This window comes from Gadus morhua, chromosome 21, assembly GCF_902167405.1.
Source record: "Gadus morhua chromosome 21, gadMor3.0, whole genome shotgun sequence".
Classification (NCBI taxonomy): Eukaryota; Metazoa; Chordata; class Actinopteri; order Gadiformes; family Gadidae; genus Gadus; species Gadus morhua.
Window position 1 is genome coordinate 17,567,083 of NC_044068.1, and position 24,556 is coordinate 17,591,638.

At 42.5% G+C, this 24,556-nt stretch overlaps 1 protein-coding gene across 15 annotated transcripts in view; it reads left to right on the forward strand.

Moving 5' to 3' along the window:
- Nucleotides 1–14,973, forward strand: part of adgrg6 (adhesion G protein-coupled receptor G6) — an 80,853-nt gene extending 65,880 nt beyond the window's left edge. For 13 of the 15 annotated variants that reach the window (XM_030344833.1, XM_030344835.1, XM_030344837.1 and 10 more), the window contains 6 exons: nucleotides 368–479; nucleotides 1,104–1,254; nucleotides 2,200–2,332; nucleotides 2,877–2,978; nucleotides 4,657–4,812; nucleotides 12,206–14,973. In XM_030344833.1, coding sequence (XP_030200693.1) covers nucleotides 368–479; nucleotides 1,104–1,254; nucleotides 2,200–2,332; nucleotides 2,877–2,978; nucleotides 4,657–4,812; nucleotides 12,206–12,417 — 866 coding nt within the window. In that variant the 3' untranslated portion in view covers nucleotides 12,418–14,973. Of the gene's footprint in view, nucleotides 1–367; nucleotides 480–1,103; nucleotides 1,255–2,199; nucleotides 2,333–2,876; nucleotides 2,979–4,656; nucleotides 4,813–5,818; nucleotides 5,861–7,061; nucleotides 7,106–12,205 lie in introns of all 15 variants that reach the window. The other 2 variants (XR_003974292.1, XM_030344840.1) reach the window with 2 other exon arrangements.
- Nucleotides 14,974–24,556: the final 9,583 nt, after the last annotated feature.

Here is a 24,556-nt window from a genome sequence, read left to right on the forward strand (position 1 = left end):
AGAAATAATCATCTAGACCACAAACAAGAACCACAACACCGCATGACTAATAGATCGAAGACATATGAGAAAGACATCTCTATTTATTGGGAGGGAAGTCTGTTTGATGTAGATCCATTGTATGAAAGTTAGTTTAGTACACACTGCACGAAAGAAAAGCAAACCGAAGAGGGTGGTGCACTGCAGTGGAGGCATCGGCCTCAGGGGGTGGTCCTGTTGGGAAGGTTATACTGAGACTGTGTGTGTGTGTGTGTGTGTGTGTGTGTGTGTGTGTGTGTGTGTGTGTGTGTGTGTGTGTGTGTGTGTGTGTGTGTGTGTGTGTGTGTGTGTGTGTGTATGTGTGTGTGTGTGTGTGTGTGGGCCCCAGGTCTTCCGGCGGTGCTGGTGAGTGTGGTGGTGGCAGTGGACAGGAAGTCGTACGGCAGGCAGGAGTACGGCAGAGGAAGTCCAGGAGAGGAGACGCAGGGGTCCTCAGAGTTGTACGTCATCAGCTGATCACTGTATTGATAACATATTCTGTTGTATTTTGCCCCAATTATGATATCTATATTATGAATCTTAAAACATGAATTAGGCAATTATGCTATGAGGCTAACGATATGTAATCATTGTTACAAGTTTGTTAATGGAAATGTTCATGTTTGCCTTTGTTTGGATATGTGTGTTTGTTCCACTGTATTGATGAATGTGTGCGCTGTCTTCTGTGTGTATACGAATGGGTGTATATTTGATGTGTGTGTTTTATGCGTTTGTATACTTCTGCTTGTGTCTGCTCTCTGTGTGTTTCTGTCTGATGTGTGTGTGTGTGTGTGTGTGTGTGTGTGTGTGTGTGTGTGTGTGTGTCTGACGTATGTGTGTGTGTTTCTGTCTGATGTGTGTGTGTGTCTGACGTATGTGTGTGTGTGTGTGTCTGATGTGTGTATGTGTGTGTGTGTGTGTGTGTGTGTGTGTGTGTGTGTATTTGACGTTTTCGTCCATGTTTGTGTGTGTGTGTGTGTGTGTGTGTGTGTGTGTGTGTGTGTGTGTGTGTGTGTGTGTGTGTGTGTGTGTGTGTGTATTTGACGTTTTCGTCCACGTGTGTGTGTGTGTGTGTGTGTGTGTAGCTGCTGGATCCAGAGCCCGGTGGTGTTCTACATCACGTGCGTGGGCTACTTCTGCCTGGTGTTCCTGATGAACGTGGCCATGTTTGTGGTCGTCATGCAGCAGATCTGCGGCCGCAACGGCAAGCGCAGCAACCGCACGCTGAGGGAGGAGGTAACGCACCGTCACCTGGTTCACAACGCACCGTCACCTGGTTCACACCGTCACCTGGTTCACACCGTCACCTGGTTCACAATGCACCGTCACCTGGTTCACAATGCACCGTCACCTGGTTCACAACGCACCGTCACCTGGTTCACAACGCACCGTCACCTGGTTCACACCGTCACCTGGTTCACACCGTCACCTGGTTCACAACGCACCGTCACCTGGTTCACAACGCACGGTCACCTGGTTCACAACGCACCGTCACCTGGTTCACAATGCACCGTCACCTGGTTCACAACGCACCGTCACCTGGTTCACAACGCACCGTCACCTGGTTCACACCGTCACCTGGTTCACACCGTCACCTGGTTCACAACGCACCGTCACCTGGTTCACAACGCACCGTCACCTGGTTCACAACGCACCGTCACCTGGTTCACACCGTCACCTGGTTCACAACGCACCGTCACCTGGTTCACAACGCACCGTCACCTGGTTCACACCGTCACCTGGTTCACACCGTCACCTGGTTCACAATGCACCGTCACCTGGTTCACAACGCACCGTCACCTGGTTCACAACGCACCGTCACCTGGTTCACACCGTCACCTGGTTCACACCGTCACCTGGTTCACACCGTCACCTGGTTCCCAACGCACCGTCTCCTGCACCATCCGGGCTCACAACACACCACAGATAGCATCGCACACGCATTTCCTGAGTGCTTGCCCATTGGAATCAAATTGAACAGCTGTTGTGATTATCTGGGCTCAGCATTAGCTCAGGGCTATCAGTGAGGTGAGGGTCATCATGGGGGGCTTGCCTCGAAGCAGGGCAGACATTTTAAAGTCCTTTTACTAAACGTGTCTTTAGCGCACACCTGAGTTTGAAGTGAGCGTTCAGTGAAGGTGTGTGTGTTCCTCCCTTGTCTTCTTGGTGGTGTTGTCCCAGGTTCTGCGTAACCTGCGGAGCGTCATCAGCCTGACCTTCCTGCTTGGTATGACCTGGGGCTTCGCGCTGTTCGCCTGGGGCCCCGTCAACGTGGCCTTCATGTACCTTTTCGCCATTTTCAACTCTCTACAAGGTAACAGCAGCTGCTGCTGGCTGGCTTTGGAGCGCAGGGACATCGAGATAGTTGGTTACTTATTCATTTAACAAATTATCTTAGTTTGCTAGCTGACTAACTTGACAGGCAGCTTGTTTTGTTTACATTTGTATTTATTCACTTGTAGCTACTTTGCAATTTATACTTTACACTTTATAATCTATTATTTATATTGTTATCTGTTTTGTTTGCCCTGTTTTATCTGTTTGTCTTTACTTTAGCATTTACTTTAGCAGTTGCTTTAGTCTATTTTGGTTATCATTAGTACTTTGTATTTTCATTGTATTGTATTTTATCCTTGGTTTTCCACTGCTGCTGGGCTGACAAAATAATTTCAAGTAGTTATCTATCTATCTATCTTTTGTAGCGTTAAAGATAGTTGAGTTACTTTCTTCTTGGATTTAATTCTTTCTCGTTATGTCACCCCCCACTCTCTTCCATCTCCTTCTCTCGTACTCTTTTCCTCATACCTCTTCCATCTTTCTCAATTCTACCGTGTCTCTGCTGTCTCTCTCTTTCCCAGGTCTGTTCATCTTTGTGTTCCACTGTGCACTCAAAGAAAACGTCCAGAAGCAATGGAGAAGATACCTCTGCTGTGGCAAACTCAGACTGGCAGACAACTCAGGTAATCTGTCTATCTGTCTGTTCGTCCATCTGTCTGTTTGTCCGTCTGACATTGCAGGTGAACTGTTCTTTCACAAGCGTTTCTCACCATCAGTTCCTCCCATCGGAATGTGAAACAACAGGAACAAACACATAACAACACACATAACACGCAAATAAAATACCAAACATTTATTAAAAAGTAAGACCAAAGCATTCTTGCTAGCTCTGCAACTAATGAAAGACTGCGGCTAGCTGCTTGTCCGGGTCTGATTAGCCAGCATATGAGTTGTACAGCGGCCAATTCATAAGAACCCAGCCCACCCCACGCCGATCCCCGAACGCTCCTGATGCTCGTCTGCTGCTCTGAACCGGTTTACAAGACATCACCAGGATTCAAGATGAATGCTGTCCAAAAGAGAATTGGATTGTTGGATCAACCCACTACCACGCTAACCCTGTTACGCCAATACGCCTAGCGACCCAGGTTTGATTCCCACCGGTGGCACTATGCTACGTGTATGATGAGCTACGTGTTTGATGAGCGAGGTACTTTGTACCTCGCTCATCAAAGGTTCACGTCTCTCTTTACTGTCAGGCAGAAAAGACAAAGGAATATGGAGACATAAAGAACCGGCCCCGATGGAGAACAATACTGAACCTGGAGGTTAACCTTCAGCCAGATAAATATGTTATTAGAGATAGGAATGAGGAATGATGGGTAATCCACACACACTGAGCCGGGCTGCGGGCAGGAACAGGCTTTACCCATTGTAGGGAGCCAGGGAGACACATTTAGATTATTATTAAATATTTGTACTATTTTAAACTGTTGGAAAGTAGGCAGGATGACGACTGGAAGGAAGCAGGGAGAAGTGCGTAACATAAGTTTGGAGGGAAGGAAGGTTGGAGATAGGAAAGGATGGAAAGGAGGATAGAGGGAAAGAAAGGAAGAAAGGAAGAATGGGGAGAGGAAACTGAGAGCGATTAGGATAAAATAAAGAACGAAGGGTAAAATAAAGAAAGAAGGAGAAAAATGAAAGGAATGAAGGATTAAGTTTGAGAGTGGGGTAGCAGCCGATGGGTAGAAGAAAGGATAGACGGTAAAGGATGGAGGGAGGAGGTGGGAGGAGAACAGGAGACCCTCTCTGAGCCTGCTTTAGTGTGGGAAGAACACACACACGCACGCACACACACTTACCTCCTGCAGGGCCTCTGAAAGATCTCTCAACAGGAAGGTCAGAAGTTCAAATCCCAGGCTGCCTCGGGTTATTTACCATCTTGAATAATCACATTGGAATCAAATGTACTTTATCAGGCTCGAGTCTCTTTACCAAAGCACCTTGACTGGGATAGATCCCGGGGACCTCCGCAGGAGGCTGTGGTTGTACTGCATAGCTCCCAGTGTCTACCAGTAGGACACTGTGTTTGAACTTCCGCATACAGTCAGCATACATTATACGCTAAATGCCACTGTATGTTTTCTAAATAAATATAATATATAAATGGTGTAACTGTAACTGTTACCATTAATATAAATGTGTGTGTGTGTTTATATTTATGTGTCTCTATGCCTGTGTGTGTGTATTTCCGTGTGCGTGTGCGTGTGCTTGCGTGCGTGCGTGCGTGCGTGTGTGTGTGTGTATGTGTGTGCTTGTGTGTGTGTGTCTCTGCCTTTGTGTGTGTATGTGTTCCTCCAGACTGGAGCAAGACGCCCACTAACAACACAAAGAAAGTGAGCTCGGAGAACCTGGGGAAGTCTCTGTCCTCCAGCTCCTTCAGCTCCACCACCGCCACCTGGACCTCCAAGGCCAAGGCAACCCTCTACCCCTTCAACAAGAGACACAGCAACACAGGTACACACACACACACACACCCGTCAACAAGAGACACAGCAACACAGGTAGACACACACACACACACACACACACACAAACACACACACACACACACACCCTTCAACCAGAGACACAGCAACACAGGTACACACACACACACACACACACACACACACACACACACACACACACACACACACACACCCTTCAACAAGAGACACAGCAACACAGGTACACACACACACACACACATCCTTCAACAAGAGACACAGCAACACAGGTACACACACACACACACACACACACACACACACACACACACACACACACACACACCCTTCAACAAGAGACACAGCAACACAGGTACACACACACACACACACACACCCTTCAACAAGAGACACAGCAACACAGGTACACACACACACACACACACACATACACACACACACACACACACCCTTCAACAAGAGACACAACAACAAAGGTACACACACACACACACACACACACACACACACACACACACACACCCTTCAACACGAGACACAGCAACACAGGTACACACACACACACACACAGAGGCAAAAACACACCCACACTTGCTATTTTAACCCTTAAAAATAGACACGCAGCACAGGTATAACACACAAACACCATACACAGACAGACACACACAAGTAACACTTCAACAAATAACACAGCAACACACATATAACACGCACACACAGACACACAAACACAACACACACCCTTAGCCCTTTGACAAGAGACACAATAACACAGGTATAAAACACACACACACACACACACACAAACACACAGACCCTGTCCCCATCAACAACAGAACAAGAAACACATGCATGCACACAAAACCACACTCACACACATATCGTTAAAACATGCTGCATGAACAGGGTGCAGATGTAAAGTGTTGATGCGCATTCCTTTCGTATTTACAACTCAGCCTCCCTACCTTCTATCTCACGGTTTCTCTATGTATCTACCTCTGTTTGGTGTGTAGAGAGCTCTTCCATCCAATAGCAGGAGCGGAGGTCCACAAGAGGTAAAGCTGATTGGCCGATTGACTTCTTGCTTCCGACGCCATTTGATCTGGCCCTGTTTCCCCAAACACGTATGGTTTCAGCCAATCGTATGGTCAACAATTCAACTTAACTGTGCAAGTCACTTCGAAAAGTGGTTAAAAGTAGCCGGATTTCCAACTCTGTTGACGTGGGTGGCAAACAACTGTTTGGGAAAGCAAGTTATGATCCGAGTGATGTGATTGGCTGGTTGCTGTGATGTCACATACCACTATGCTGCCAACCTGGGGTACTCTGGGTGGGAGGAGTCACATTTACTCTCATTGGTTTTATAATAACTACTGGCTCCGCCCGCCCAGGCCACTCTGGGTTGCCCAGCACAGCAACACCCCCCCACCAGACGCACATAAGCTAAGAATGGCTGAATAGTTCATCCTTAACCTGTGACTTTTACTTAATCGTCCTTAAACACAACATAACAGCCCTAATGTCTTGTTTGAAATTTGATTTGAATCAAAACGGTAACAACTGTGTGCCCATTGGAATTAACACAATTGGTGAGCACCACTGTGTTGTAAACAAGCTAACTGCTGTCTGACCATCTTGAAGCAGAGTGAGACTTGATCTAAATCCAGACACTTCTAGGGTTGTAATCCACATCTTGATTCGGATTGTAATCAATAGAAAAAGCAGGTGACATGATTGATGCTTTAAACGTAATGCCTGGAAGTTAATTGGTTTACAGTGAACATTAACGTCGCCATGCCAATGTTACCTGTCCTCCAAGTGCCTCGTGGCACATAGGGCCTTAAAAAAAAGTTGCATCTTTTCCTTGGCCCCCCAGAAAGAACTTATTTGCTCCTCATTCAATTCTCACTTTCATAGGCCGCTTTGGTAATGAGCCGTCTGTCTTTTATGTCTTTGTCCATGTGTCACCTGGAAAGGGGTTTAAATGGGCCTGGTGTTCCCATCGTGCTTTAATCAATGGGTTTTATTGTTGTGTTACGATTATGAACACATTGTTTCCTCAGAAACAGCACTAAGCCACGAGACTAGTACAATAACATTTCCCTTATGAAAAAACTAAATGACCCCCCCCCCCCCCCCCCCCCCCCCCCCCCCCCCCCCGCCCATGTCCAGATGGGCTTGAATTCACTTTTAATCAATTTAATATACAAATGAAAGTATCAAAACAAAGAAATTGTTTTGATGTTGTGCTTTCAGAGTTGTAATTTCCTGGACGAGCTCAAAGGTGACCTGTTTCCCAGGTGAGAGGGCCGCAGAAGAGAGTACCTTTTAGTTACCAAGAACATGCAACAATATTTGTGTCCTGAATTTTCCCTACAGGTAGGGTTGAGAACGCATTTCAATTGAGTGGTCATGTTTTCTCCAAAGATTTGGAAGGTTTCCCTGCCTAACTTACCAAAAGGAATCATTCAATCATTTTATCTAAACTACAAGGTGTACCTAGATAAATCTTGAACAAAAAGACTAAAATAAATTTTTAGAATGTTTTATAGATTGTTTCCGAAACATTCAACCAATAACTTAAGTTGCTTAAGATACAGTAGTAAAGCTTAAGTTACTACTGTAAGCTTTTCAGACGTCCGTCTTTACTTTCTGTCGTTTTCTGAGAGCCAGGCAACATGAGAGGAGTATGAATGAGTCATCAGGTCATATCAGGGGAGAGAGTTTGATAATTTGTTCCTTGTTTTTGGCCGTCATTAGCGAGGGGGTCTGCAAACACCCAAGGCCCTGGGCTGGCCTCAAGACCCTGCAGACAGATACTATTGATTTGGCTCAACCTTTTACAGCATCGAGCCTGAGTGTATAAATCCCCCATTTTACAATAAAGAGCAAACTGTTAAAAGTACTTGGGTGAAATAGTGGGACAATAAACATTTCACCAAGACAACGGACTAAATAATCGGAGTAAATAGCAAAACCTTTGAATAGTAATCTTTAGGCTATAAAATAGTGCCTCCGACCAATGGCTTGAGAAATGATAATCTCAAAGTAATACAATTTGTACTGTAGTCTGATGAATTGAGAGGGAGACGGATACAATTTATTGCTTAAATTGTCAATGGATTGGCGTATTTTATTGCACCATATGGCAATTTTTTGGGAGTTATTGCGTATAAAAAAGAAAGAAAACTTTATTTCCTGCTATCTAAATCACAGAAAACTACATTATAGCCAATGGCTATTAGGTAAAAACTGTATTTTATGCTATTGTTCACTATTACCCTTTAACCCTTGAACCCTTCATTACTGACGTATAAAGCATAAAGAAAAACAGGCATAGATTACAATGTCATGTATGCATAAAATGAATCAACTCTCTACCCACCAGAGAGTTGGCTATACTCTCTAGTGCAGGGGTCTTCAACGTTTTCCAGGCCGAGGACACCCAAACTGTGGGAGAGATGGAGTGGGGACCCCCTACTTATATATTGTATAAAATGTGTGTTTTATATTAAACTGGTCCTATCGTGCCATGTATAAATGTATATATGTATATATAATAACCGGCGTTCTGTACATAATCCCTTACATAACAGCACTCTCTCTCTCCCAACAGTCTTCGCTGCGCACTCTCATCCAAATACGTATTGTTTGCAGCGGAGGAGGGGGTAGATATAAAGACCGGATGAGAAACTGATGTCGCTGTGCTGTCCTTCTTAATTGAAGGAGCAGGCAGAGAAAAGCTCTCTCCTGCTGGGCTGTCATTAAAATCAAATAAATGAAAATGACGCTGCCGGTCCAGATGTGTCAGTTGTGCGTGTGCGCGAGAGACATACGAACATACGCTTACCACTTTTGTAAATGCCATATATACAGTACATTCGGATCGCATGATTCGAATAGATCTATTCCGATTAGAAATCGGATCAGAAGTGTCCTTGTAAACATGGCTAGTGTGTTGGATTCATGTTAATGTGTATTCAAAACATTTCGATTTGTGGAAAAAATTGCAGCATGGGAATATAAAAAAAAACACAACTTTCGCGACCCCCCTGCAGTACCTCCACGGACCCCATGTTGAAGACCTCTGCTCTAGTGGGTATAGGCTACTACAAACTGTACATTTATTTTGGAACCACGACCTGTATTTATATTTAATTATACAACGGGGGACCTAAATCCAGCGATCTGATTGGTTCCCAACTGTTGTATAATGAGCGTATACATAACTGCTATGACGCCCGATCATTTTGTGAAAGTTTGCATATCACTCCGCGCCTGGAAGTAGAAACAGTTACAAAGTAAAACATATGTTGGATGATGGAGAGCGTGTAAAGTTGTTACTCCGGGAGTGAGCAAGGCGATGGAGAGACAAACGAAAGCTTAGGCACACGGCGAGTGAACTGCTCCATAGGATAAATTGCCGGCGAACCGCTCTATCGGAGCCTTCTCTCGGAGGGACGCTGAAGTGTGTTGCATAGCGACCGTCGATGCATAGCGGCAGCCAGGAGGGACTACTTTTTGGTATTCTTTAATAAAACGGCTATTTCGACTTTCTTGGTTTCTTTTTAAATGTAGTGTGTCTATGACTTTCGTTTCGCCATAACAGTAACCGTTGTATAAAAGCAATAGATCACTTCAGTCAGTGGCATGTGCTCATTATACCACTGTGAAGGGGGTCGCCGGCCCTCCGCTGCGCGTCGGGGCCGGACAACGCCCCTTAACAGTGGTATAATGAGCACATACCACAGCCTGGCGTGATCTATTGCTTAAATATATGTTTGTATAACTGAAAATCAATCCTCACGTTACCCTTCACATTTCATTTTCTTTTTACATCAAATTAAGTTTTGGTTTGCATTTAAATTATGGTTTCGGCTGGTAGAGGTTAGAGTTTTGGGAAAAGTAAAGGTAATATTACAGCATTGACTGCCAGTTAATGCTAAAACCGTACTATCTAGCTGCTAGCTGCATGTGCAGAAGTTAATACGGCTGTCATGCATTACAGCATGACAGCATGGTGACAAATCGGTTGCTCAATATTGAAGGGATATGGATCCCATCTTCCCCCTATATATATGCACTATAAGGCCTTTTTGCATTATAATGTAAAACATGTCTGCTTTTCATTTTTTCTTTTATAAATGTTGTTATCTTAATGCTTACCTTACTTGCAGCTACTGAATTCCTAGAAATAATAAATCTACAATGCTGTACTGTACAGACAAAAAATACATTTATTTATTTTATACTACAACAATACAATTAAAACTTTTAATTATTGCTATTACTTATTTACACAATGTGATATTATGGAATACCTTGTTAAATCAAAGCTAGTATTGGTTACTATTGGCAACCAATACTAGTTAGCATTGGTCAGAAACCCTTAAAACGGAACCACAAAATAATATCAACCAAAATATCAATCAATATTATCATTATTATCGGGCGATAAGGGCGAAACTCACATTCTAATGCTAGCGCTAACATCTAGCGTCATGCACCTAGCTTGTAGCGTCTAGCCTCTCCCGTTGTCGAGCTGAGGGGAAAACCTCTTAAGCCGCAAACCCTTGGCAGCCAAGCACGCAATAATTGGAACAGCTTCACCGTTGTCTTAGCAAATCTGGAATGCGCATTTTTGAACAAACTTGATCTTTGGATCAAGTGGAAAATTAAATCCAAACACGACTTCTTTTTGCAATTCATCTTTGTTTTTGGCCTGGCCTGTATTGTCTGGGTTTGGCTTGGCCCAGGCATGGCGAGGCTAGTGCCTGTGGAAAGAGGGTACCACACCAACTGTCCCTGTAAAAATAGGATTACTAAATATATGAATTGATTTGAGGTTCTCATCTGTTGATGAATTTTCATGTCAAGACGATCGGTAATAGGTCTTGTGTGTCTAAGTCATAGGCTTTGACGCGGCCTCACTACGTGTCCGCTCGCTATCCATTGACTTTATGCAATAAGCAGCTGTGATCAATCCCAAGCAACAGGCTATCAATGAAAATAGAAAGTACTCGATTTTGGCTTGTTTTTGGCTTGTTAACCAAAGCTTGAAGTACCTCATAGCTATCCCTTGTGCCAATATTTGGCTACATGACTATATTTACCATAATAAGTAAAAACTTAATTATGTTCTATTTTTTTCATTTCAGAAAAAACATCAGATATTTTGATAATATTTGGACCACCAAACTACAACTATCCCAGTTTTTCATTTCAGAAAAGTGGTCATGTTACCGTGGAATTCTGTGGGATGAGACCTCCGTTCATTCTCCACATCAGGGGTCAAGGGTCAGAGGTCAGAAGGTGAAGTCAGAGAAGGTGTAGGGACAGGATGTCTATAAAAGGCACCCATTTCTCTAATCTTGATTATACATTTCGGCTTCAATAACCTCTACCCCAATGACACCATTGCAGTAAGGAGCTAGTAAAAAAATGTTTGGCACGTTGTATTACAGTACACACAATAGTATTCAGGTAGTAGTACTATGTGGACCAAATCCAAAACAGATCTTTGAAAAGTGTTTTTCATTCATTTGAAAAAAATGACCAAAGCTTAGAAAATTCTGCAAAACAATGAAACGTTCCAGAAAAACAAGGAAACATAAAAAGGTAGAAGCCATAATATTTGCCTGAAAATAAATCCAACATTATCATAGCATGCTAAAACCCAAGTCGCTGTATTCATTAGAAATGGTGCGGTCCAAACTCCCTGTACAAAATACTATAAATCACACTTGCTATGGAATATCTGGTGGCACAAAAGTGTATTTTTTTTGGGCTGAAGTCCTGAAAATATTGTCGATGCATTCCGTTAAAGTAAAGACTATTTTCCTAACATGAACACCAGGAAATGTGTTATTTTTGAAGTGTAGAGTTCCCAGAAAGAAGAGGATTGTGGGAGTTGCTGTTTTATGTTTCTGACGAGGCTGCATGCTAAGCTACTACTACTATAATATCTCGTACAAAGATGCAGTTTCGGATTTTCGTTCAAGAAAATCCAAACACACCATTAGAAGATCTCACCCCATTGTTTTGTTGTTGTTTTTTCGATTGAGAGAAACAAGACAACCCTTATGCATCCATGCAAAGTCACGCACAAAGTCACACAAAGGAGCCTAGTACCTGATTTGGTACCGAAGGCGGATTGCACACGTCGGCACAAAAATCTAAAGTGAGATGATTTTTGTGTGTTGGTATTTCTGCATGAGGTGATTTTTCAGCTTGTCATTTAAAAGTTGCCATGTTTTTATATTGCAAGTTGTAGAGTATAACGCCTCTCTCTCTCTCTCTCTCTCTCTCCCTCTCTCTCTCTCTCTCTCTCTCTCTCTCTCTCTCTCTCTCTCTCTCTCCTTCTCTCTGTCTCTCCTGTCTCCTCTCTTGCGGACTACCAGGTAAAGGTTTCTACAACCAGGCTAGCCCCAAGTGTGCGTCCTCCTGCTCCTCATCCTCCGAGGCGGAGACACCCCCCTCGTCCTCCTCCAACTCCATCCTGCCCGTCAGCCAGATGATAGACAAGGTCAAAGGTTACTGCTCTACTCGCTCAGACAACTTCTACAAGAACATCATCCTGTCTGACAGCTTCAGCAACAGCACCAAGTTCTGAAGCTTTTGCAAGACTCTCTCTCTCTCTCTCTCTCTCTCTCTCTCTCTCTCTCTCTCTCTCTCTCTCTCTCTCTCTCTCTCTCACTCTCTCTCACTCTCTCTCACTCTCACTCTCACTCTCACTCTCACTCTCACTCTCACTCACTCTCATTCTCTGACCTTGTTTAATCCTGTGTACCAATCCTGAGGTTCCGCAAAACAGTCTCAGAATGTGCAGCTCAAATTGTTTTGTTTTTTTCATCAACCGTTTTGTTGGCGGCATTTTCATGAAAGTTCTGGAATGTAAAGCACCTCTTGCTTCCCATTGGCTGACACAGCCAGCAAGCAATTTTGATATATTCGATATTTGCCATGTTTTTATATTTTTCCCCTACAGTTCAGACTCCGGCCCTGGTAGTTTTTTGCGGTGTGACAATCAAAATGTCTTACGTTTTGACTTACTGAGTTCACCTGAATCCAAGAAAAAATACCAAAACCAAACATTAGGCCTATAAAGTTGTATTTGGACCTAGCCCTGCTTCAAATATGTATTAATTCGGCAAGCATCTATTTTTAGTTGTAGTGAATAAGGACAACATAATCTCAGATCAGTAGCAGTCCTATTGTGTTTTAGCAGAACTTCTGGGGGAGAAGGCACAGAGCCTGGGCCAAATCAAGGGGCAAAGATACACCTTTTTTCCTGTTTCATAACCGAAATATTCTATTGAAGAAAACTCAGATTGCAGCAACATGATTGGTTGATACAAATATAAAGTATATATATATAGTATATAAAGTACAGAAAGTGACACGCCCGTAGTCACAGATATGACCTTTTCTGCCATCAGACTTAACATTAATCTAAAATCTGATTTGAGAGACTAGGGACAATGTTACACGACTTCCAATATGTTCATATGTGTCAATTTAGAAAATACAAAGAATTATATTTGAAACATACATATTCTGTAACTTTAAGTGGTAGGAACATAGTTGTGCGGTGAATAAACATATTCACTGCGGAAAAACCTCAGACATGGACAGCCCATGGCCTCATCTCTCTGATGTCCTCCAACCAATTCTCTCTGAAACTCTGGTTCGGAACCCCTGTAGTGATTTCTCACAACTGGAGGTTGTCATGAATACTTCAGCCTTATCCTGAACCTCAGCTTTACCCAGGCTTCACCTCACAGAGGAATTTCTTGAGCAACTTTCAGATTTGACCTTCCTAGTCACCAGCTCTTAGTGAGGGTCATCAGATGGGATGCAATTCAACATTATTAATTTATTTTACATTTGAATTACTTCCTTCATTGAATAATGTAATAGTTGCCACCCATGCCATTTAACAGCGCTAAACGTAACCCCCGACAGACTATCTCAATACAGTGTCATTGTTATGTAAAAATGAGCCTTATATATCAAGCACAATCTGTTGATGCAATCCTTCCCAGACTTTAAGTGACTTACCTGGGATTTAAACGGACCATAAAGTTAAAGTTATGTTTGTTGGTAAAGGATATGTAAAAAGTATTTACGATCGCATAAAGTTTTTCTTGGAATCCACTGTTGTTCTCTATCATCCCCATTGGTGGTCAGTTGGGGCGGGGGGGCTGTTCAGGCAGCTTTCAGAGAAGAAACCAGCGGGGAAATAAATGACAGATAAGATAGATAAGTAGTTTGCTAATCACTCAAATGTTTTTCATTATTTTCCCTCTATCTAAATACTGTGAGGTTTAATGTCAAAACTGGTCATGTGCAAAGCCACAATTTGTGTAAATATCTTATTTTAAGTGCCTTCTTTCTTCATTACCTTATATGTGCCTGGATGGTTGTTGCCGTTTTTTTACATTTCCATTTATAATACAATGTGATGCAGTAGAGCAGTGGATGGGTCTTCTGCTAGCTTTAGAGCGAGCCCAAAGGTTCACTGCTAGCCAAATGTATGTCCCTAGCACCGCCATTTTTGGTATTTTGTGGTTTGTGGTTTTTTCTGCTAGCAAGTGCATTCTGCTCTATTATTCACATCCATTGTAGCTAGTATTTTTTTCACAAAGGGAAGTAATATTATACTTTTTTATTTTATTTCTCAAACATACTTGACTGTCCTACAGATTTCCATACACATGACTACTGATAATCTTTGTAGAAACACAATGTTGTTCTTTGGTCCAACTTTACTTTCTTTGTTGTTAATGTTTATGTTTTGTCCATCACAATATCACTCTGCTACATAAGATATAAGGTATTTTCATTGATTCAAATATTTTGAAGCAAATCATTCGTCATTCACAGTTTCCCGCTCTATGAATCACAATTGTAGATGGAAAAAATAAATGTATATCTTCAGTGTTTAATTAAATGTGTTTTGTTTGTTTTGTTGCTTCATAAAAAAGGGACAATAATTATAATTATTTGAAAAAGGCTCCTTTTTTTAACAAATGTTCATCAGTTATTTGCTTTATATGCTATACTCTGTAAAAATGATATCTGAAAAGTGCTTTCTTTCTTTACCGTAAAAGTCTTGATATGTTTGTGAAACTGTTTTTGGAAGCTATAAAGGAGTCATGTCATGGTTGCTGTGCTCTCCTTTTTATTGACTTGTTTTTGTTTTGCATATCAATGATCTAATAACTAAAGACTGAGCTAAGCCAGAGGGAAAGCCATCAAGCTTGTTACACGGACCCAGATCAGACGGGCAGAGGGACTGATTTATACCAGACTCCCATTGCATGCCATTTATATTGTGCAGAAAATATGTTATACATTATTATTACTAAGTTAATAAAGTGAGTTAGGACACCTTCTTCAATACAGTATTTCCCCTTTTGAGACTTCAAAAAAAGTATCTTAGTATACCAGTTCAATTGAAAGCATGAAGCGATGCATTTATATTTTTGGAAAGAGAAAACAACCTCTTTTGATGAGTGAACGTTTTTTAATGTTTGTTCATGTTGCCGTCCGGCCACCCACTTGATGCTCGCGACCCACAGTTTAAAAAAAACAGAGTCTGTTCCTATTCATATGAGGATTATAAATATGAATTAGTATACTATTACGTTAAATGCCAGGACATTTATAAAGTAATCCTCTAAATGAGGTACTTGGGCGGAGAACCACCTGTCAGCCGTCATCGAGGCTCTGTTGTGCAGAGCTCAGGGTATATGTACAGCTCTCCAGACCCACTCTGGCTTGGCCTGGGTTCACTTGTCATCGTCGTCTCCAGGCAACAGCACAACACAGAACACCATGTACCCCCTCCCTGTGGCCCAGAAGGTTGAAGGAATGACTACTTTTCTTTTAGGAGAACCAAACCCAAACCCCAGATGTACACTGTTTTGTATTAGACGGCTCCCAGTATAGCTTAAAACCAGTGCTATGGCAAGCTTAACCTTGCATTGGCTGTGATGGTTACCTGGTCACCCACTGATTTGAAGGGGGCGTTTACAGGGGAGCAGGCAACATTTTTTTCATCTTTGGTTCGTCTTTGAATATGCCCACACATTACATTGCTTCCATTACAATCATGGGGATGTGAATCCAGTGCATCAGGCCAATTTGGGGGGTGATTTAACTTTTTTACCGAATTGAGTTTATATACTGAATTCACTAGGATGCTACAATTCAGCCACAAACTAATTAGCCATTGCAAAAATAAACCACGTGTTGAACCTTGACCACTCTGCGAGACTTACCTAGCCCGGACATCACCATACCAGAGGCAATCATCAGAAACCACCCTTCATCAGAGTGTGTGTGTGTGTGTGTTTGAGTTCAAACGACCATGTTCATTGACTCCCCAATAAAGTGACATCATGGTTTGTTTGTTTACACGTGACATCAAACCGGGGCTCTCCACTGTCTTTGACATGTCTGTATTTGGACATGCATTGTTTTGGACTAACGCTGTCATCTGGAGACCATATGATTAACATAAAAGATGGAAAGAAACAGCCTGTCCGGGAGCATTTGGTCATGTATGGATTGATTTGGACTAATGCTGTCACCTGGAGACCATATGATAAATCCTGGGATATTGACATGATGGATACAAACCAAGATGAAATGATTGGAACTAAAAGAAAACTGTAGTGGTCTTTTCGTGAGCAAGTATTTTGAAAGCAGTTTTGTTTATTTTGTTTTACCAGAGTGTCATGAGATGATTGTATTCATGCAGATGCAACATCTCAATTTTAATTTAACTGAGCATTTGGCAGCACAAGATGTGTGGACTGCGATAAGCAATCCAAGCCATATTTAAAAAAAGAGTTAGTAGGAAACTCACTGGGAAATTATTATTTAATCTGTGAGCCACACTTCCATGGACGGATTTACACTCTACGGGACCCCTTGGCCCCCCTCCATCCCATTTTACCATTCCCGCTGACAACTATGAGGACCCCAAGAAATACCTCACGTTGATACGCACGACTTCACTCTGTCTCAGGCGCCGGCCTAAGACAACCGCAGATGTTCTCGTCAGCAGCCTGGAGCTGGATCAACATATTGTTGGATCGTTATCTGGCTTCTAAATCTTACAATGGGATTAGGCTTGGATGGGGTTTTTGTACTCCAACTCTGGAGGACAAACTGTGTTTGGACAAGTATTCCTTCTACGGAGAAGGAATTTGGACTGGAGTCTGGATGCTCCGGTTCATCTCCAGTCAGACTGGGTGCCCTGCTCCCACTCAATAAGTTCCCCCTCTGTTCTCCGGCCCATTGACCTGTCAAAATCAAATCTATGGTAAAATGGACAACCTTCCCCTTCTACCTCTCTGTATCCCTTCCTTCAAAGTCTACTCTGACATTCCCTTAACAGGCCAGGTGCTCTCACTAAGAGATTGACAGAAGACTCCACCTAATCCTCCCATTCCTCCGTCTGAGTAGTTCCTCACACTCGTCAAACACAATGCCGGAGATGTGGTGGTGGTTAGAGCGTGCGTTCGAGGCTGGTCCACGTGCCAGCACTCTGATGAGCGTCTCAGGTGTTCACTGTCTGGTCTCAGCCTCTATTGACCCTGGGTGGAGCCGTGCCTGAAGGCCGGCTGTCCGGTCGGGCTTTGTGGCTTGGAAAGAGGCTCAATTGGTAGGCTTAGGACAACGGTACTCTCCGCATACTAGGGAGCTTTGTCCAGATTGACTGTTACATAGAGACTGAGACTGAGTTTAAGTTTCTAATGGTTTGGATAGCTGCCATTAAGGTGTGCTTTGCTTGTTTCAACGATGAAACATCACATCATTTGAAGATCATTTGAGTGTTATTTATAATAATATAATTTACCTTTACCGTTGCTTCATAGTTGTTGTTGAATATTCGCGTACTTAGGCGGGCTCCCCCACCTAAGTACTTCCGCTCAATTTTGATTCCCCATCAGTACTAGTTCTGGGTCTGCGGTACAGAGTGGCGAAGTCGCGTCTCTGCCGGTAGAGCCAATGGGACCCATGAGATCGAAAAATATGAATGGGTTTCAATGGAGAGAAAGTAATTATCTTCTTGTCCCAGTCTTTATACACCCCGGATTACACATATGTTGTTTGTGGATTTAAATGATAATTTTTCATTTCATGTCTGTTTATTGTGCAATTGTTCAGTTAAAGGCTGTAGAGAAAACACAATGAGAAAGACTACACGTCTCGTATGTGACGTCACACTCCCTGTGACTGGCGTGGACAAGAACGACAATCTTCCCATCGGCATAACTGAAACTCTCCACATGCCCCGACTTATAATGGCAGAGAACAGCTGTAGTTCACAAAGCGGCCTCTCACACAACCTAACATTATCAAACTTCTTCGCAATTTTTTTTCGTTTTCTTTGGATGAATTGAATTTCAATTGGAAGAATTGAAACCCAATCATATTTTTCGTTCTCATAGGTCCCATGGGCTCTACCGAAAGGGGCATGACTTCGCCACTCTATGTTAGTTGGTTTTCTCCTTCCAATTTTTCTGCATCCAACCCTTTTAAAAAGAATGAACTATTCAGTGGCTGACAACAATGATAATAGGCGAGTTTCAGATCGTCTGCATTTGCGCGCATGCATGCACGACACTTGAGAACATCCGCCGGAACTATTCAGAAATATGTCAAGTTCCCACAACGTCAAGTCGGACACAGGTGCACTTCTCGTTGTTTGAACAAGCATCGTTTTGGAGAGGGCACGCCTCTTTGAAATGGTGGTGATAATTCCAACCAACCAGGGCAACGTTTTGATATGGTGAGGGAAGTGTCTTATGTCCGAACTTATTCGAAAGCAAATACCCAGAAAAGCAGGATAAGTTGTTTTCCTAAAACTACCGTGAGTTTTGGAAGCAAGGTGACTCGTCGCAGATCCAATAGTTTAAAACTTCAACAGACACCCGCCTTCAAGTGAGGTAACGTTTTTCAATTGAGTAAGTCCAGACTCTGTGCAATTGAAATGAAGTACAAGAGTCTGGTAAGACCAGGCTAATATATCCAGGGCCGGTGAGACACCCGATTTGGTTCCGCATTGGAAATCCCCTTCCCCCTCGAAACGCCATGTTAAATGACTCCGCCCACAGGACCAACCCAGAACAACTGGATCTACGGAAAGCCAAGTGGTACAGAATGATTGACGAGTTGCGTGAGATTGCACGCGAAAACGAGATTTCCCTATTGTTTTGATCGTCTGTTCTTTAATTCAGTGTTGTTAGTCATTCTTTTTAATGTAAATTAGTTAATTGCAGTTGTAATATATCAGATCTGAGGATCTGTTGATTTGTTTATAATATTGAATAAATAAAAACCTGTTGTTGAATTGTTATTGTGTCTATGCAACAGTTCAAATTGTCGATCATCACAATGACAATCATGTAGGCCTATAGCTTATTTTATGGGCATGTCGTGCAACAGATAATAAGTAATGGGTAGGCGTACCTCAGCTTTCAGGAAACAATGTTTTGTGTTCAGTGAATGGATCATTGATTTGTGTGAAATCATGAAAGAATAGGCATTTTGTGCTGCTTAGTTCTTTTAAAATTGTATAAATCATAAGGAACTAATAATGAAATGACTCTGAAATCTTGGTTGGACTCTGCTCTTGTCTGTTTGTCCGATCGATGCAATATAATAATATAATTGTAGTGCGTATACTGTAATTTTAGCCTAATTGAAGAGGGCGTTTAACCAATTCCGATGGGTGAGAAGTGTGTAAATGATGGTGGCAAGGCTGTACATGATCTGGGAAACGTGTTTATCACATGAATTTATGTTGGATTCGTGGAAATGGAAAAACTCATGTATACCGAGCTGCTATACTACAAAAGTGATGGCTCATATCCCCCAGGTATTTCTAAGGAGCAGAAATATATCATTCGAAGGAGCTCCGCCTGTTTCCTTCTGGATGATAAGCCATGGTAACGCTATGCCTACCTCCAAAATAATTCCCTGATCAATAGCTCATCAGAATAAAGGACGTGTTTCTTGCAGGCTACTGACAACAACCTTGTTTCAATAGGTGATACAATGTATTACATATCTTTGAAAAACGAAATGGAGGTGTGCAAGAAAGTTGTGGTTGGCGCGGAGGAGGCCAATCAGATATTTTGGGACTTCCAAGCCAGTGCCCATGGAGACCACTGTGGAACCCAAAAAAACTAATATTCAGTCACCGCAAGGTTTTACTTGCCTTGAATGGGAGTTGACTTGGATGAATGGGTAAATGGAATTATTTGATTTGAGTGTATAATATATTGAGCGTAGATTGTCTTGCTTCCTGGACTGCATTTCCCATGCCTGCTTTTGAACCATCAGGTTTCACAGTGTGCTAAATGCCAATACACCAGGCTCTCCATTAAAAAGGAGCCAGAATATATGCCAATCTATGCATGTACTAAGCCTTTCATTTTACTGAATACTTGTAAACAACAACCATGCTTATTTTGTGATAACAATGATATACATTGTGTGATTTTCAGGTTAACCGTCCACTGGAGTTAGTTGGAGAAAGGACACCTGATCCTTCATGTTCACCTCTCTCTGAACTTTGTAAGTACAACTAATTGCGGTTTTTGCCATTAGGAAGTCTAGACCTAGAAATTCCGGATACAACTGTTCAACTATAATTTGAGAAAGGCAAAGAACTTCTCTTGTTTAATTTTGTTGTACAGTATCCATAATAGCACTTTTTTTTGTAGTTTGAGTGTATAGTTAATCCAGTATATGGGCCATAAATTGCACACATAAAAGTGTCCTTACTTTGTGCTTAAGAGCTTTTGCAGTTTATGGAGTTCATCTATTGTCATAATTTGCTAAATATACTTTAACATTCTTTGTAGCATTTTTGTATGTGTAATTTATTAGACTTGATCCAATCGTCAAATCCCGAAGGCTGGCAAGCGTTAGTTAAACCACCCCTTCCCCCCCAACATGCTGGGTCAATTTTCGGCATCATAAGGTTGAGTGATAGTCATGTCATACACCGTTTGAAAGCTTAGAATCTCAGGAATGTCCACCAATGTCAACCATTCGGTGGAATAAATATGTTTAGCAAATATGGATCAAATATATCCTAGTGTCTTAGGTCAAAATTGCCCCCCTCACCCTCCCCCTCCCTTGGTGCATTCTAATTGCATTCTAATATTACTTTATCGTCGATGTGGATATCCTTAGCAATGAGTTGGTACTTCATGTTGGGTCTTGAATAGAGAGTCCACAGAAATTGGATATAAATATTATTTAGTCTAATTATATATGCACAAGCGATCTCACACAAAGCAGCCTAATTATAGAAAACCAAAAATGTTGCAATGTTCATCCTACTGCGATTTAGGGTTAGAATTCCGCCATCTGATTTATGGTATCCACTGTGTTAGCCAGGGTCTCACGATGACGTAAAGCCCTCACACATGTCTGCAGGGGCGGGCCGTACTATTAGGCAAACCAGGCATTTGCCTGGAGCCCCAGGCCCCATAGAAGGGTTTTGGGGCCCCCAAAATGCCCCAATGCATATATTTTGTCCCCATATTTATTATTTTTATAAAAATCTCTTCACAATAGTAGCATCGGGATGTCTATTTACTCATATTTTGACGATCTTTCCGTGTGCACCCCCCTTCAGTCCGCACTACATGGACTATTCCATGTTACGCGCATCACGCTCATCACGCGTATGCAGAAATGATGTCAAATTCAAAACAGTAAGCGGTAAGAGAGAGAGAGAAATCGAGTGAGACATAAATCGAGTGAAACATGAAGCGATCTTTCGAAAGCGGGTCAGATAAAAATAAGAAGAAAGACCAAAGGCAGGACTTGCTTTCAAAGCTGCCAAAGCTATCCAGCTTTTTTACAGCCACCGCAGTGTTAGCGGGACCGTCGGCGGATCAAGAGCAGCCGTCTACGTCGTTTGCTGTCACGTTACTGCTCCTTTCATTCCAAGTGGCTCTGGCTCAGCCAGCAGCGATGCTAATGACGTGTGTCAACAAACTGACGGAGATGATGCACAACTGGTAGTGAATATTGCTCATTAGGGGTCCAAGCCAACAGGTTGGATCCCTATTGTTTTTGTAAGGATTTTTCTTATTACTATTATTATACTTCCCGCCTTGAAAGTGGGTCCACAGCCCAAACCGTAAATGGTGCACACGCGCCAATTACATGACTAGAACCAGGTCCGGCACCGCTACTCAGATAACCAAATCCAGACATGCCGGCCTCTAGGTGGCGCTATACCAAGGAGAAACACGTTTGGGGCTATAGCTCCCACACCGAACCTCCCACAGTCAAAAACTTGTACCCACATATTCACTGGAGTCTGCTGCATCTTTTGGCAAAACGTGTTTTGCCCATTTGCGTCAATAATTTTTTTTTCGCAAAATCCCGAAAACCGCTAAACTGTTTTTTCGCTACTGCTCCCACATTTCTTGACCAATCGACACCAAACTTTGCACACGACATCGTCAGACGCACACAAAAAAGCACATTTCTTGTCGCGTTGTGCCGGCGAAATGCACACTTCTTGGACCCCTGCATAACTGCTTGCAGTTCTAGTTCTCCTTCTTCCACTTCGGTTATTGAAATTGATGACAATAACGATAACAATGACTGCAAGACACATATTCTTGTGGATGACCCAGCACTCTGGCCCAAGCTGCTGTGTCTTGGGCAGGCGCACACATATTCTAGTGGATGACCAAGCACTCTGGCCCAAGGGCCGCAGATTCACAAAAGCATACTATTACATAGTAAGGGAAAATGATGAGAGGGTGAACAGGTCTTGGTTAGTCTAGTGAAAGTGCAGACCGTGTTTTTTGCTTTTGTTGTTGCCTTTTTGGAAAACAAAAACAACTGAGTGAGGAAGGATTTAAACACGGAGGAATAACCTTGCAATGCATCTAATCAACCATGAAAGGTCTGAAGAGCACAGGAAAAATACTGATAGCTGGAAGCAGCTATCAGTAGGTTTCCAGTAGGTCACAGCATATAGCTGCTGTGACCTACTGGAAACCCTCAGGTAAATGATGACATAAGGTTAACAGTCAGTGTAATGTGTCAACATAACTAATCTTATTGTTTTGTATGTTATTCTCAATTTGTAAATAGATAATTAACATTTGCATGAAAGAAGGATAGTGACTTTTGTTCATCCCTTGTATGGAGTATCTCATTATGCGACATAAGGTACAATAGACCGGTAGATGCAGGGGCCCCTAAATTACTGTTCGCCTGGAGCCCCCAAAGGGCTAAGATCGCCACTGCATGTCTGTAAGACCAATACTTCCTTGCAAACCAGCCTTACAAGCCAATGAGGCGATCACTATCAAAACGGGGCATGTATATTTTGATTGACCTCTACACCAGCAGACGGCAAGTGTCGGGGACGGGCCAAACACCGTCTCACGTGTGGGTGAGAAAACAGATGCGCAAGGGGTGTGCGTAAAGTAGCAGGTGGCGTATTTGCGCGCTCGTGTGTGTTTTTTTTTTTGTTTTTTTAGCGTGTGGTTTTAAGAACATTTTGAAAGATGGCGGGAGGGAGGGAGGGTGGGAATCATGTAAATAGTTATTTTTGTTTATTTGTACATAGTTATTGTAATTGTACTTACTTTTGTTTATTTCTACATAGTTATTGATAGTATTTTTACTATTTCAATTTTGGTGTTTTATACCATTGCAGTTTGCAGTTGCACTTTTTAGTAAAAATAATTGCCAAAACAATTTGTTTGATCTTTTTTTTGTCAAAATTGCATAGGCGGAATAGCTAATTGTGTCATTATGCCTGTCTCATTACATATCAGAACATCTGGTATGCTATCTAAATGGTTCACAAGAAAGCCCAGAGGGTAACCTTTCATTTGAGACCAAGATTATGCTTCTACATTTCTACCTTTTGTGTACAATATTCATTTTGGGTAGCCAAAGGTCTTTTTTGGATTCTCCAAAAGGACCCTCACCAAACCGAATGGACATATCATTACATAAAAGGAGCTGGAGACTTCTTCTTTTATGCTTTGTTGATCTGCTTTTACACACAGCATCACAAGATGCTGTGTGTAACACAGCATCCCAGGGCTAGGGCTCAGTAGTGTTTCCAAGGGATATGGAGTTACCAAGGGTACTACAAATAGCTTGGTTTTAGAGTTGTGTGTAACCGGCTGGAAGGAAAAACAATATTGTAGCCTTCCCAGCACTGTGTCAGTACATGATACAGTTATTCTAATAATATATATATTCTTTCCAAAGAGACCAAGCATGTGATTAGGGGTCATACTATGAAGGAGCAGTGCTCTCTAGAGTAGGCGCAGTGCAAAACCTAAAAAATGGCCAAAAATGGCCCGAAGACTAAAGGTGCGTTCACACTGAATGCGTTGCGCGTGTGAGATTACGAGCGTAACGCGCCTAACCTGATGCTTGATCAATGTGTGTCACAAAAATGGTTCAACGCGCCTACGCAGCTAGACAAGCCCACCCAGCGGAGGTGTCTCGCTTCGCCCTGAAGGGGATCATTTTCGATAATGACCGGCGACGTTCAATACGTTCTATAACACTCCGCTTATTACACGGCTACTTGCCAAAACGAAAAAATAACTTCACATGGTATTGATTAGTAGTGAAATAGTCCGCCAAAGACGTTGACGTCGCTTAGCAACCGAAGACGCTGGGGTTCACAAGTTACCGGAGTACTACCAATGCAAGTGAACGGAGCG